Source organism: Mus caroli, unplaced genomic scaffold (genome assembly GCF_978045245.1).
Source record: "Mus caroli unplaced genomic scaffold, Mus_caroli_1 scaffold_9, whole genome shotgun sequence".
NCBI classification, from domain to species: Eukaryota; Metazoa; Chordata; class Mammalia; order Rodentia; family Muridae; genus Mus; species Mus caroli.
The window spans coordinates 89137308-89153731 of NW_028227264.1; the positions used below are offsets into that span (position 1 = coordinate 89137308).

The following is a 16424-nucleotide window of genomic DNA, read 5'->3' on the forward strand; positions in this document are numbered from 1 at the left end:
CCATAGCCCAGTATGTGAAGGGCTAGACCAAACCCAGCCCAGCAACAAAATTTAAGGAAAAAAAGAACTTTACAAAGACAGGCTCTCTGTCGGAGATGACTGTTTACACAAAACCTATTATGTAAGGAGCTTTAAAATGTGAGTACACCGCCTTCCCTGTCCCTGTGCTCTGTGGGTAGTCACTGCATGGTCACTGCATGGTCACTGTGCTCCACCTTCCCTGTCCCTGTCCTCTGTGGGCAGTCACTGCATGGTCACTGCACTCCGCCTTCCCTGTCCCTGTATTACCGCTCTTGTCGCTTGGTTCTTCCATTGACTGTAAACTCATATCCTGGCTTTTGTTATTTTCAAACCACAGCATTATAAAAGGTAATCAGGGGAACTCTTACGCATCAAACCCCATAGCTAAAGTTGCAGGGCGTTGGTCTACCAAAGACTGAACCAATGAAGTGTTTCTCAAGCCAGCTTATTACTTACAGAACACTTGCAGTTATGTGCCAAGCACCAGGATAAGTCCTTTTTAGGGATTACTAGTTCTTCACAGGACATCAGACATTAATTTAAGGTCATCTCATTAAACAGGGCCACTGGAGAATGAATGTTATAAAAGACTCCAAACCAAGTATGCTGAAGAGTCAAGACTCGGGCACCTAACCTTTAATTCTAGAGCAAATATACCAATCTGTCAGCTAAGAAATAACCCAGGACAAACAGGGAGAATTCATGTGATAATGCCTTTGGGGCAGAGGTCAAGGAAGCTGAGTGGCAGCGTTAAATTTCATATACAGTTTGCATAACCCTTGTACAAAAAAAGCTATTTGGGACCAGGCTGCTCCTGATACAAACAGGATTTTACAATGCATAAGCTCTCTTGGGGACGGGATGCAACATATACTTCACACACACCTGAAGATAGTTTTTTAAACAGTACTTAGGCACTTGTATGAAATCAGGTGTAGGGTTTTCTACTTAACACATCATGCTGTCACTCAAATGGCTGGAATTTGGGATGTTAGTGTAGGGATGCTCAGACTGTGTCTACAGGGCTTTAGGAAATACAGCATAACCAGAAGGCAGAGTCTCATATGACACTAACTACCTCTGGACATAGATGACCTCAGCATCCATTCCTACCTCACTCTTCACTTGTATTCACGTGGAAAATTTTATTTTAGTAAGTGCTCTTCTCTAACACCTTTTATAAATGCATCTAATTTAAATGTGTTTCTCACAGTGTCACAGTTTTAGAACGGATCACATGAAATGGCTCTGGCGCTCTTGCCATTTCCCTGCTCTTAAAGAGGAATGAAGAAAAGAAACACAATTCTATCAGGGGATCCTAAATGGACTGCCCTAGTTTCAAAAACAAGATTCCACCTCCGTAGACCACCACAGGTTATCAACTCTCTTTAGAACTTTTCTACTCAGTCAGTTACTTACAATTAATCAATTTCAACAAAGCTGGGTTAACCATTTCAAGCCTCCTGAGTTAAACCCAGCACTTTGAAACTTTCCATAAGGTTAGATCAACATGATTTCCAGTTTGTATTTTTATTATTTTTCTATCAGATTAAGCAGCCGTAATCTGAAGAGCTGACACCTAAACTTTTATTAAATTAAAACCTGTAATGTTGGAAGGTTTTCAGAGTTCAGATATTAAGGTTCTCAAGCAGTGAAGTCTACAAATACTCCAGACCCCCAAAACCTCTAAAATCTGAAATACTGCTGGTGGCAAGAACATCAGATGGGGGTTAGTTAGTACTGTCCACACTGATCGCGTGCATAAACATCCCTTCACCCGTCACCTTGCAGTTATTTCAGACTTTTTGTAACATACACAATGTCATAGACTCTAGCAATGGCTTAGACCTAAACGATTCTCAAACGTTTACTGTCTACTGATTATCAATAAAGACAAGCAATTAATAAAATTTTATTATCATTTTGAACTAAAATTTCCATCTATCACAGGGAGGGCGAGAAGGAGGAAGGAAGGGAAGGGTGGGCAGGCAGGGGAGTGGAGGGGTAAATGTGTTCAAACGTTCTATAAAATTCTCAAAGAACTAATAAAAAAAAATCTTTTTTAAAAAGTACTGTTTTCTTACTAGCCTAACTTTATAAAAGTATTGAGATAGATGCCCAGGTGTGTACAGTAACACAACTATAATACTAGCACCCGAGAGGCTGAGGCAGAAGGACCTGTTTATAATCTGTAAAAGCTACTTGCTTACAGTAAAGCTGAACTCTAATGAAAACAATATAGTTCAAGAGATACAATGTAAATTATGTAATGCAGTGTGTAGTCGTCTCAGAGCCGCAGAGACAGTTGTCAAACTCAGCTGTTCTCCACGTGCTCTGCTCTGTGGGTCCCTGTGACTTGTCGGGAGACTGCTGAGTGTCAACTGTCCTCCTCACTTGTCCTGATTCTTAGCTAGCAGTTCTTCAGAGTGACAAACTAAACTGCAAATGTCATTTACACCAACTGATGGCCTGAAGGGTGGGCACAGGAGGCTGAGATAATGATCTGTGAGTCTGAGAGCAGCCTGGACACTCAGGAAGCTGTAGACCAGTGCAGACTGTGTAAGTCTCACAAGTCAAAAAGGACTGGGGAGACAGCTAAAGGCAGTCGGCACGCAAGTCTGAGAAATGAGCTTGATTCCTGGATCCCATGGGACAGAGAGACCAACCCCCAGAAGGTGACCTCTGACCTCCACACTACCACAGTATACACACACACACACACAGAGAGACATACATACACACACACACACACACACACACACTCTCTCTCTCTCTCTCTCTCTCTCTCTCAACAAACAAAACAGCTAGGGCTCATTGGTACAGCACTTGCCTGGCATATAGCTGCAAAACACCCTTGGGTTCAATCCCTATTTAAAAAGAAAAAAAGGTAACGAGATTGCTTTGCTTTTTAAAACAAAAAGGTAATAGAATATACTCATAAAATTACTAACCTAGAATCATTTTCTTTTGTGATCATTTTTTCTCTAAGTGACTTAATTATTAGCATTACATTTTATAGAACAGTTTCATTTTAAAACTTTTAATTATATTTAGTCATTATAATTGAATTATGCTTTTGTCTACATAATATAAACAAGCCTTACCCACAAATATTGGCACTATATATTATATGTGTGTGTGTGTACACATATACATACATGTGCATACACACAAAACACACATACATAAAACATGAATACTCTGCAGTAGAAAGTAGAAAGTACATGTCTAACCCTAGTCTCAGCAAAGTAAATAAACTATGGACAAGGAACTCTTGACTATGCAGTGATTTTTCAAAGCCAGCCATTCCAATCTAGGTGAGAAGGAAAGCAGTCAGGGCAATCCTCAGCCATGTGCCAAGTTCCAGGACAGCATCACTACATGAGACCCTACCTCAGATGGATGGATGGATGGATGAACAGACAGACAGGAGAGACAGACAGACGATAAGCAAGCTCAGAGTAATCTTCAGTCACACAGGAAGTTACAAGCTAGCCATACTACATGAGACCCTATCCCAGAGAGACAGACAGACAGACAGAAGACAGACAGACAATAAGTGGATGGATAGACAGATAATGGATGGATGGATGGATGGAAGGATAGATAGACAGACAGAATGTTTAGACAGATAGATCTATCTCTGTGATCCCTAAAAAAAAAAAAGACAAGAGCTAAAAAGCTATTTAACTCAAAGTTCTAAGAATATCCTGAAGCACTATGGGGTAAGGAGCAACAGAACTTCAAAGTCAATCAATGCCCAATTTGAAAAAAAAAAATTAAAAAGCTAAATGAAAATTTTTCAAAACTTATAATCATTCTTCTACTTAAAAGTGTGCAGAGGTGGGGAGAGAAAGATGTCCCAGCAAGGCATCTGCTGCCAAGTCCAATGGCCTAAGTGCCACGGGGTGGGGAGAATCAATTCTTACAAACTGTCCTCTGACTTCCACACATGTGTGTGCATGCACACACACGGACACAAATTAATAAAATTTTTAAAATGTTAATAGAAGTATATATATATAAAACAAAAAGTATCATATTTTAATTACTTAAATTAGCAGTCTTAAAAGTTAAAATAACCCTAACATATAAAGCAACAGTATACCAATTTTTAAAGTGTGTGTATAGTGTTAAAATTTCTTATTTATACAATCTATATAACATTTGGCTCCAAAAATTCTAATTCTAATTACCTGGCTTTTTAAAGTGCAATTCAAAGATCAGAAAAGTCAATGAAATAAAAAAAAATAAAAGTAAATTTTAAAAAAGGAATTGTTTCAGAAAAGGTCTCAAATATTTTTTTAAAGATTTATTTATTATTATATCTAAGTACATTGTAGCTGTCTTCAGATGCACTAGAAGAGGCTGTCAGATCTCATTACGGATGGTTGTGAGCCACCATGTGGTTGCTGGGATTTGAACTCAGGACTTTCGGAAGAGCAGTCAGTGCTCTTAACCACTGAGCCATCTCTCCAGCCCCTCTCAAATATTTTTAGAGTACATAATATTTTTGAAAAGAACACCTATGTTCAGCTAATCTTTTAAACCTGAATCTGAAACTCTTGAGAAAGATTCAGTTACAGAACTATACAGAGACTTGATGAGATAAAGTCTAGACCAGTAATTACACAGTACTTAAAAGCTTAAGAGGTGAAAAGGAACTGTGTCACTGCAACTTCAAAACTTTAGACAGCTCCTCTACCCAAATATACGACCCTAACAAGGGTGCCTGGGGCAAGGTGGGCAGGGAGCTAGAGAGACCAACAGCTGATGGAGTCTGCACAGATCCAGCCACTGAAAAAGCCGGTGCAGAACCAACAGACCAGCAGAGGATCCTACAGTAATGTGTCACACACTTCCCCGAGCATTCCTAGTGGCTCTTAGGTAAAGAAAAACTGCCAAGCCCAGATCACAGCACACACCAATAATCCCAGCACTAGGAAGGCTGAGGGAGAAGTTCTATTTGAGCTGAAGACTGTGGGGTTGCAGGCACCAAAGGAAAATAATTCGAAACTGTATTTCTGTTCTGGCATTTGTTACTTTATTGGTCTTTTGCTCGTTTTGTTTTGACTTTTGCTTTTGTGATTTTTGTGTTTTGTGGCTTGTTTGGGTTTTTTCTTAAGACAGAGAACATAAGTTGGGTGGGTAGACAGGATCTGGAAGGAGCTGGGGGAGGAGGAACATACAATCAAAATACAGTTTATGAAAAAAGCTAAGAACAAAAGCGAACAAAAACTATGTCCACCAAGAACACTGGTTTATCCAGGTATGTCCTAACCCCAAATAATACATTTAAGGAAAGAAAGGAACAGAATAAAGCCTCTTGGGAGAAGTCAGCTCACTTAGTTTACAGTTGAGACCAGGGCTGCGGATCCACCATTTGTGCCTCACTCTCCTGTTCTGTGAACATCAATGTAAGCGCCAACCTTATGGTGGTATTTAATATATTCACCACTGGTGTATATTAACACCTGTACCCAAAGCCCTCTGGTTAGGCATAAAGACAATAGTTTACTTCCATGTCCTGAATAAAAGTGCTTAATTCTGTAAGTTTGGTGTGGATTTTCATCTTATTCATAATCACTATGAACCAATGTGTTAGTCATCAAGTACATGACAGTGGACCCCCAAAATTTATAGCGCCTAACAATAGCAAAGTTGTTTTCATTTATTAAGGGCACACTATGATAGTCCTACAATGATAAAAATCAACAATATTTCTTACAATTTATCTTAGTCATCCAGCACTATGTTGTTGAAAATGAGCACAGAAGCAATCTGTACTAAGTCTGTGGAGGAATAGCCATTTAAAACATCATTAATGAGTCTCAATTAGTCGATACTTTGTAACCACTAACCTGCTAGACAGACTTGCTGAGTTGAAAGAGAAAACAAGCTTCAAATCTGACAATTTAAATTAACTATCATTTAAAATAAGTGTCAACTTTGGATCTCAATAGGTTTCCAAACAAATGGCAATAAAAACAAGGAAATCCTATTTTTACAGTAAATATAAACCTGGCTATTTCTAACCTTAACAATTTCAACAGAACCTGCTAATGAAATTTAACAATAATTGGGCTAGTGAGACATGGGGAAGGCACTTGCCAGCAAGCCTGACAAGCTGACTTCTCAGCCCAGGACCCACAAGCTGAAAAGAGTACATGTTGTCTTCACCACAGGGCACAGCTGTGTACACAGGCAAATGCAATGGAGCAATGGGAGAAACAAAAAAGTATCCACGTTGTTAAAAATGTAACAGGAGCTGGAGAGATGGCTCTTCCAGAAGACCTGCATTCAGTTCCAGCACCCATGCAAGGTGACTCCAGGGGATCTGCTGCCTCTGGCCTTTAAAGGTCCATGCATTCATTCATGTGCACAACCCACCCCACAAATACATCTATTAATTACACAAATTAATCTATTAATTAAGTAATCATCCTTTACATTTCTAAAAACTACCTCCTCATCTCTTAGGCTAATTTTGTTTAATATAACTTATTCAAACTACTCCACTAAAAAAAGGCAAATGTGAAAACAACTTAAAACAAAAGCAATATGTCCAAATTGACTACTTGCTATATTTTACAATCGTACCTCTCTGGTGGTAATAAGAGCTATCAGGTATAACAATAAGCCAAAATAAATAATGTGAATAAACAAATGAAAATTAGAGAAATCTATTTTCTATAATTCTATAGAATATAAGGGAAAATAACAGAGCAAAACTGGACTGAGGTACAACTCAGTGGTCAAGTCCTTACCTAGCACATGTGAAACCCATGTTCAGTTCTCTAGTACAACAACAAAAATACCAATACAACATACATAGTGCTGGCAACATTTAATAGGATATTTGGCCGGTAACATTTTGATAAATATTAAAATTGAGACTGGGAATTTTTATCCTAAAACATATACCTTACTGAATACTACCATCTAATATGCTAACATGAGATTTTTATTTTATTAATCAAGGAGAAGAAACCTGAAAGATGTTAAGGCACATCAAATGATGAGACTGCAGCAAGGACATAACAACAGATTTAAAAGCATTTGCTTTGATTTCATAAAACAAAATGAGACTGAAAGAGGCCATGTAAGATTCCAGTGAAGGGTAGGAATGACGATGGCTCAATGGGTAAAGTGATTTCTGTGCAAGCAAGGATCTGAGTTTAGATCCCCAGCACCTACATAAAAGCAGGCCAAGCAGCGTGCCCACCAGGAGGAAACAAGCAGACAGATGCCCAGAGCTCACTGGCTAGCAAGCCTAGGCAATCAAGTACCAGGTTCAGTGAGAACCCTGCCTCAAAAGATGACAACATGGAGAACGGTTGAGAAAGACATCCCAGTGTTGACCTCCAGCCTTCACACACACACACACACACACACACACACACACACACACTCACCCAAACCTAGGCATGCCAAAACCACACACACAACAAATGTCTTCAAACACTGGCACTCACTCTTATAATCTCCACATGTTCAAGTTCAAGGGCAATGCCACCTACACAGTGAGCTGGAGTAGGAGGACAGCCTGAACTAACTGCTTCAGGGGAAATCCAGTCAAGACCTTTTGACATTTCTTAATACGAAAATGACTCACCCTGTGATATTTCACATGTGTACTCGTTCAAATTGCATTCATAACTAACCTGTTTTGTTGACTTCTTTGTGCCATTAAAAATCTTCCATGCCAACCCATTGCCACCACTGGCAATGTGTCGACCAACATCAAACTCTCTAGTGACAGGATTTCCCATCACAGCACTGGTGACATCAGCTGTTACTTTTGTAACAGTACTCTTCAGTTTATTAAGCATGGACTCCATGGCTGCAGTACTTGGTAGTTCAAGTCACCTAGAAACACAAAAGGGTATGAAAAAGCTCAACCGTTTTTACTTGTCCTCAGCACATGTCCATAGTAAGTTCCAAAAATATGTCCCCTCCAAAAGAGCAACAACACCATGTAAAGTTCTAAGTTGATTTTTTTGTCATCAGAGAATGTAACCATGAGTATAAATTTTAGTCTAGAACACACTCTTCACAATAAAAACAAAATAAAATGTTTAAAGGACCCAATGTCTTATTCAGCAATAAACCTATACTATACATATATATATGTATATATAGTGTGTTATGTATATGTGTGTGTGTATAAATATAAAACATACCAACCCTAAAATGATTGCAAACGTTTTCTAAAAGTATTGGTTGGTACAGTGGTGTGTGTCCATAGTCTCAGTTACTCCTGACTGAGTCAGGAGGATCCCTTTAGTCCTCGAGTTCAAACCAACTTAGACAACAACAGTCTGTGGCTCATACCTCTAATACAAGCTCTGAGACCCCTGAGGGAGGAAAGCTGCTACAAGTAGACGCCAATGTGGCCTACAGACTGAGGCCTGACTCAGAAGAGAAGGAAGAAGAAGGGAAGAAGAGAACTGTAAGGAGAAGGAGGAACTAGCCCTCTGCAATTACTTCAGCTCTTAAAATGTTCAGATGCCATCAACCTAAAAACACACAAAATGCATTTAACTGGCACAGACGCAAAATATCTGAAGACCACTGGACTTGCGTGCGTTCTACTTGCTCTGTTGGTTATAATTATGCAAATGTAAGCTACTTTCTGCTACTAAAGATTTGAACTATAAAGTGGAAATGAATCCACTTTCCCTTTTTAATGTAATACTGCATTTTGTAAGCAGTCAGGAATGTTGCTATTGGCATTATAAAAACACTTATTTGCTGTGCCAAGTTGCTCTCTGTGAGCATCTGCTGATTTTGACAAGGTAAAGGATACAAAATCCTGTTCAAAATAACTTATCGACTCTTCTAACTCTGCCAGACGAGCTCCACCCTATGCTCTGCACCCCATTATACAGTAGGATGAGGATGATGTCAATGGGATGTTTCTGTTCTTAAGTGATCAGTCCGATGGCACACCCAGACAGCCCAAATTCCAGTAGCAAATCAGAGACTTGAATGTGCCATGTTACAGAAACAGTAGCAGAAGCTCAAAAGGACTGGAGAGATGTCTTTGGGGATAAGAGCACTAGCTAGAGCAGGGCAGTGATGACTCAGACTTTAATCCAAGCACTTGGAAGAGGCAGGCTATGGGTCAGCCTGGTCTCCAAAGTGAATTTCAGGAAAGGCAGGCTACACAGAGAAACCCTGATTCAAAAAAATAAAAGCAAAACAAAAGAACACGTGTTGCTTTTGCAAAGAACCCAATTTTGGTTCCTAGCACTCATAACCATCTATAATTTCAGAGATCTAACACCCTCTTCCCTCCTCCATGGATGCCATGTACACACATGATACATACACATGTATATAGGCAAGATAAATCTAAAAACAAAACATTAAAAAAGATGAACTCAACCAGGCATGGTGGCACACACCTTTAATCCCAGCACTTGGGAGGCAGAGGCAGGCGGATTTCTGAGTTCGAGGCCAGCCTGGTCTACAAAGTGAGTTCCAGGACAGCCAGGGCTACACAGAGAAACCCTGTCTCGAAAAACCAAAAAAAAAAAAAAAAAGAACTCAAAAATGCTTTCAGGTGGAACTATAACAGGCATAGAGTGTTACAGAAAGGACCACTGTGTGCCATGATACAGAAAGATGACGATGATGTGCACTGAAAATGGTAAAAACATTCATGGTGAACACAAAGCCAGTTTCAGAACTGACGTTCAAATCTGAGGCAGCTAGCTAGCATCCACACGGAATCAACACTACAGGCAGGTAGCATTATTACTGAAAATCCCTATGTACCTGATACCTTTATAAGAAAATGAAGCCGGGCGTGGTGGCGCACGCCTTTAATCCCAGCACTTGGGAGGCAGAGGCAGGTGGATTTCTGAGTTTGAGGCCAGCCTGGTCTACAAAGTGAGTTCCAGGACAGCCAGGGCTACACAGAGAAACCCTGTCTCGAAAAACCAAAAAAAAAAAAAAAAAAAAAAAAAAAAAGAAAATGAGGGGAGGGGAATAAAGGAAAATAAACTATAAAGGATTTATTCTTCAGACAAGTGATAAACTGTTATATACTCGATTACAGTGTTACAAGCCCCAGAGAGTAATGTTAAAGATGTCTGTCTTTAAGGCCAGTGGCAAAGGGCTAGAGAACAGAAAGGATACAGGAGTAAAAACATTCAGACAAAAGCGGGAGAAGACAAAGTATGGCAAAAGACACCAGAAAATCCAGACTACCCAGAGCACTGAGCATGAACAAACCAGGCTAGAAGTTACAGAAGGCTTCCTGGCATTAAGCAGATGACTAACCAACCACTGAGCATAGTGCAAGATCCTCTGGGGTGGAGCTGGCAGCATGAAAAGACCAAGCAGAACTTCAGCATGTATAGTGTAGAAAGCAAACAAAACAAGGAAAGGAGGCAAAGATGGCCAGCTACATAGAAATGTGTTTTATAATTATGAAATAACTGTTATATAATTTCGTTACACTTCACAAATTGTTGAATTAAGGAAACAGCAGTAAGGAGAACGTTCAAGAAAAGTTCTCAGAGGGACGAGAACTTGGAGACTTCATAAAGGATTGACACAAAACTAGGAATCCCACTCATCCCCTTCATCTCCAAGTTCAAAATCAAAGTGCAGAAGAAGCCATTTGCCAAGCTGGGACATGTGGGTAACAACTCTTTTTTAGGGGAGGAAGAACTCAATTTTGGATATGTATAATCTGAGTTGTCTAAATGACAATGTAAGGAAATATAGAGTTTTTGATATAGAGGGCCAAAATTCAGAGAAGGTTCTCCACTGAAGGTAATACTTAGAGCACCATGAGTCAGTACTGCAGACTGTGGACTTGGGAAGGGTCACCCAAGGAAACTCAAGGAAAAGTACCTCTAAGTGTAACAATGGCCAAGGACAGAACGCCTGCAACAAACACGACACTAAGCACAAAGCTAGGACAGTAGGCTGCAACCTAAAGCCTTAAATACATTTGGTTGGTTGCTTTTGGGTTGTGCGCTTGAAACGGGTCTCCCCATGTAGTCCAGGCTGGCCTCAAACTCAGAGACTCACCTAGCTCTGTTTCCACAGTGCTGGGATTAAAGGTGACCAGCACTAGCCTGGTAGAAATTTGACATGTACAAAACCCAGGTAGGTTGCATCTTTTTTTAAAAAAACAATAGTTTTTCAATTTTTATTTGATTAATGAAGAGAAAAGTGAGCCAATTTTTTCTAAAAGACAAAATTATCAATATCAGAAATGTCTGCTCATATATAAGTCATTTCTCCTCATACACTCAGAAGACATCTGAAACTCAACCATCTTTCCCCATGAAAGCTCAGTGAGTATGAAGGACAGTAGTTCAGTCTCAGACTGCTTCACTCTACCTTCGGGCTCAGCATTCACCTGGCTCTCAATGGAACCAACAGGTGAATCTGTTGTAACACTAGATTGTATATACACCTGGCAGAAGTGGGTAGTGTGTTACAACATCTGATACTAATGACAGGAACTGAAAGAGCAGATAATTATTTGATCATGAACACTAGGTACAACAAAAAAATGTAATATGTAAAATTACATTTATGATAGAATTGCTCTTAATTTTCAAATAACTAGAGCTCTTTATCATCCAAGAAAATTAAAATCACATTTTTGTTAAATGTATTACAATGAAACTGCTACCTAAAATACATTTGCTAGCTAAAATACTTATATTTACACAGTATCAGAAGATAAAAGAAAGGGAAGGGAGAGGGGGAAGAGCAGGCTGAAGAAGGGAAGGAAGGAGTAAAGAGAAAGAGATAAAGAAACCCATCATGCCCAGTGACAGAAAGATCAGGAGTTCAGGGTCAGCCTGGTCTCCATGGAGTTTATCTAAAACCCTAGGGCTACTGCCAAACTTGATGCCTGAGTTCCATTCCCAGGGCCCACATAGTGCAAGGAGACAACCTACTGTTGCAATTCTCCTCTGACCTTAACATGTACACCACAGTACAGAAACGCACACAAGGGCACACACCAAATAAATGTGCTTTTAGAAAAAGTTATGTAAAAACTAGAAAGAAAGAGGAAAGGAAAGGAAAGGAAAGGAAAGGAAAGGAAAGGAAAGGAAAGGAAAGGAAAGGAAAAGGGGTGAAAGGAAGGGGAAAATGTAAAGGTAAGAGAAAGGAAGGGAAGGAGGGAGGGAGGAGGGAGGAAAGAAGAAGGGAAGGGAAGAGAGTGGAAGGAAGGAAGGAAAGGAAAATGTGAGTGTAGCATAGCACAATGTGAAACTGAATTCATCAAGTGCTGAAGAATCGTACGAGACAAAGGTTTCAAGCTGGCAAACACCTAACTACCCGGGTAATCCGCAGACCTAAGGACTGTCTCACCTCTAAGGAACCAGAATCTGGATCTTGATCAAACTGATGTACAGCAGCCTACAAGAATTGAGTGTCTTGGTATATAAAATCCAATACCAACGACACTGCAGCCCAATGCCATTCTAATACTGTATAACGGTCCCTACTGCTTGCCAACGTGACTGGCTCTGGGATCAACTGAGGGATACGCCTCTGGGTGGCTCTGCGAGATTATTCCTTGGGAGAGTTAACTGAGGGGACGAAGACGGTCCTGTACAGTTGGCAGCACCTCCTAGAGGCAGTCCTGATATACAGAGATCCGAGGGTAAAGCAGTGAGGCTTTTCACCTGCCTGCTTTCATTCCTTGCAGGAGACTGAATCTACCTCGGCGCTGCCCCTGTAGTTGCCATCTGTCTTAGCTTGGGTTTTATTGCTGTGAGGAGACACCATGACCAAGGTAACTCGTATAAAGGCAGACATTTAATTGGGGCTGGCTTACAGTTTCCGAGTCCGGTGTCATCATGGCAGGAAGCATGGCAGTGTCCAGGCAGACATGGTAATCTAGAAGGAGCTGAGTGTCCTACATCCTGATCAGGAGAATGGCTCTTCTGGACTGGGCAAAGCTTGTGAGCACTAGGAGCCCTCAAAGCCTGCCTACACAGTGACACACTTTCTCCAGTAAGGCCACAGCTACTCTAACAAGGACACACCTCCCAACAGTGCCACTCTCTGTGGGCCAAGCATTCAAACACATGAGTCCATGGGGTCAAACCTATTCAAACCACCACACCATCCTTGCTGACAGCAGAACCCAGTTTCTTCAGCCTTCCAACGCAGATGGGATGAAGACAAGCAGTCTTCCACGAATACTCCAAGCCTTCCACAGCAGACTGGGCCTACAGAGGCATGCAGCCTCTGGAACGGAGCAGTAGCCAGATTAGCCACTCCAGCATGCAGATGGTCAATACTGGACCGCCTCGCCCCTACTGCAGAAGCCAACCTAATAATCCTCTTCTAATATAATATATACTGATTCTGTTTTAGAGAACCTTACTAGCACACTCGTCTACCTAACAACTTCTCATCTATGAGAAGGGAGGGAGAGTCACCAGTACTTCCTAGTGATTGTGGTAGGGGTTAAAGATGATGATCCATCTAGAATACTCAGTACATTTCTGGCGCATTTAGCCAGCGCTCAGTGAGTTCACTCAGTTAACAAACAGGCACACGGATGGTATCAGGAAGTGACAAACTTAACTATGAGAGCTGCAGTGGAGAACCCTTAATAAGGAGAATCTATGCTGATCAAAGACTACTGAAGTGAACTGAATGATAAGCAGGCATTAACCCGGAGCATATGAAAGAGCAACATTTCTGGGCTCTTGTGGACACGTCCAGGAAGTATGACCAAGAGCCATGTGCCTGGAGGAGGAACAGAAAGATAGACAATGGATGTGGCGACAGGGAAAGAAAAGAATGCCAAAGGCACTGTAGAGATGAAGCTAGACCAACAGACAGAGGGCCTTACAGAGACATTAAGAATTTCAGTTAGGCTCTGTGAGGCAGAGGCCTTTGTGAGTTCAAGGCCAGCCTGGTCTACAAAGAGAGTTCCAGGACAGCCAAGGCCATACAATGAAATTTTGTCTCAAAAAAGCAAAAACAAAAACAACAACAACAAAAGAGAATTTCAGTTACTCCAAAAGGAGAAGCAATTGTGATCAAATCTATATTATGAGAATGTCCATTCTAGCACAGAAACTACAGGCATCAAGCCCTCCAGATGCAAGAGACCAATGTGACTGCAACAAGGAGGTAATGCTGAAGATGAAGATTCAATATTTAAAAGGCAAACATCAATAGGACCTCATAAGAGATGTCGAATGAGGAATAATAAGAACTTAACAAATTTCATTCCTATAAAATAGGATCAAAACATGTACGAGGACCTCTGGTTTTTTGGGGTTTTTTTGGTTTTTGGGGTTTTTTTTTGAGAGGATAAATCACAAATTTCAACTATGTCAACATGATTTAATTCCCAAATATAGAATGTATTTGTATAGCAATGTCCTACTGTGTGGAATTACAACACATCTGTATTACATATGTAATCATCTCTGACAGACAAAATGAATGATCTTCACATGTGCGTAGGTATATCTGAACAGAATAAAGCTCTATGTGTTCAGTTAGGCTCCTTTCCTTTGCATAACCACAATCCCCTTCTCCTCCAACCTTTATTGAGGGGAAAAGCCTTCAAAGTCGAAAAGGAATCTTTCAAGCAAACACCAGACATGCTTGGGTTTTATAATGGCTGACTGAGTTACAGCATCTTTGTTAAATTGCTTTCTCTGAACAGAGGCGCACGACTCAGAAAACTTAAATACGGCGTTTTAAAGTGTCACCACACAATCCCTGGTTTTGATGTGCAAAGAAAAACCTCTAGCTGATAATTTACAATCAAAATCACTTTAAGGAGCTGGTCTGGAGTCTCTTCAATCCTGTTAAGAAAGGGAAACACTGGTGTGTCCTTAATTACTGATCACAGGTAACGCGTCCATGCGAATCCCAAGAAGTTTCTGCAAGCTTTATCTGTCTAAACCTTTTTCTGTAGCTTAAACAAACAGGCGCACTGGAGCCCCCATGGGGATTTCTTTCTCTCAAACCTTATCTGCCCCACCCACCTCACACACAATAACCGTCCAGTCCAGAAAGACAACTACCGTCAGAGAAGGGCGTCCGAAGTGCAAGGCCTTAGCCGGTGACCCCAGCTATCGGAACCGAGTGTCAGAAACGAGGGGGGCTGTCTCAGCAGTCCCGGAGCACTGTCCAATTTCCCAAAAGGATACCAAGATCTCCACGGCGGAAACCCAAGCTCCTGCGCCGGCTCTGGGGACTCTCCCAGCAGCAGAACGACCCAGGCAGCGAGGCTCCCGTCGCCCGAAGGCCTCGCCAGGAGTCACCGGCCTCTGAGATCCGCTCCCTCCCGCTTCTCGCTACCTGGATCCCGCTTCCCGAGCCACCCACCGCCGGCCCGCCCGACCTGGCCCGTCACTAGGCAACAGTCGCAGCCGCGAGGCCCGGGGAGACCCGTAGCCCGCAAGCTGGCCGCAGACCCAGGTCGCCCGGTGCCCGAGACAGGTCACTCACCTCGCAGCCGGCTACCTGGAGGGGCGGTGCTAGGGCCGGTCCCCCCGCCGGCTCCCTCAATGCCTCCCGGCTGTTACTGCTCGGGCCGCGGTCCTGGCCGCCACCGAACGCTTACTCCATCTCCTCCGTCACCCCCGAGTCCGCAGAACCCCGAGATCGAGGAGTAAAGGGGGAAGGGAGGGAAGGGACTAGGGAAGAAGAGCACGGTAGGGGGAAGAGCACCGAAAGACCTGCCCGCTCCTGCATGACGTCACTTCCGGGCGGTTCGGAAGGGTGGGGCTTGGCTTCCCTCCGCCCTCCCGGAGGCGGAGTGGGGCGGGGCTCCCGGGGCGGGAGAGGAGCCAGCCCGGGCGTCCGCTGTGACTCTCAGACGTACCTGTAACTCTCATCAGCAGTCTTCGCGGGCAAAACCAGCTTTCCGGGCCCCAGGCTAGGAAGACCGAGTTTCTGGAACCATAGAAGGAGATTCTCCATGATAACGAAGACAGGTAACCAAATGTATAATGGAGATGACTGACAGAGTGACTTGATGGTTGGACACTGCAGCTCTGGTTGTGAGGCCCCGCCCCTTTTCTGTTTCCCAGGCCACCTACCCTTGCAGGGCTAGTGACATAGGACTCAGCTTTCTCTTTCTGCTAAGTGACCTTAGAACCTAGAACAGCCCTGCTTCTCACACAGGGCCGTGTTAAAGTGCAGATTCTGCTGCAGAAGTAGGACCGGATGTTCTGCGTTTCTAAGACATTCTCAGATAACCCCGGTGCCACCGTTCCACAATTAGAGCAACAAAGATTATTTATCTTACGTGCTTAATGAAAGAGGTAAATTGTTCTGAAAAATATACCTAGATGAAATTGGGCACAGCCTCTGTCTCCCTGCTATCCATTCAAGTAACCCGTACATAGCAGTAGGACTACTACCACCCTAACTAACCCTAA

The 16424-nt window shown here is 42.2% G+C and overlaps 1 protein-coding gene across 4 annotated transcripts in view; it reads right to left on the reverse strand.

The window, feature by feature from the left end:
* Nucleotides 1-15738, reverse strand: part of Scyl2 (SCY1 like pseudokinase 2) — a 53546-nt gene extending 37808 nt beyond the window's left edge. For all 4 annotated transcript variants that reach the window (XM_021174278.2, XM_021174275.2, XM_029482581.2 and 1 more), the window contains exons 1-2: nt 15490-15738; nt 7686-7890 (exon numbers count right to left, since the gene is read on the reverse strand). In XM_021174278.2, coding sequence (XP_021029937.1) covers nt 7686-7862 — 177 coding nt within the window. In that variant the 5' untranslated portion in view covers nt 7863-7890; nt 15490-15738. The remainder of the gene's footprint in view (nt 1-7685; nt 7891-15489) is intronic.
* Between the last annotated feature and the right edge of the window lie 686 nt (nt 15739-16424).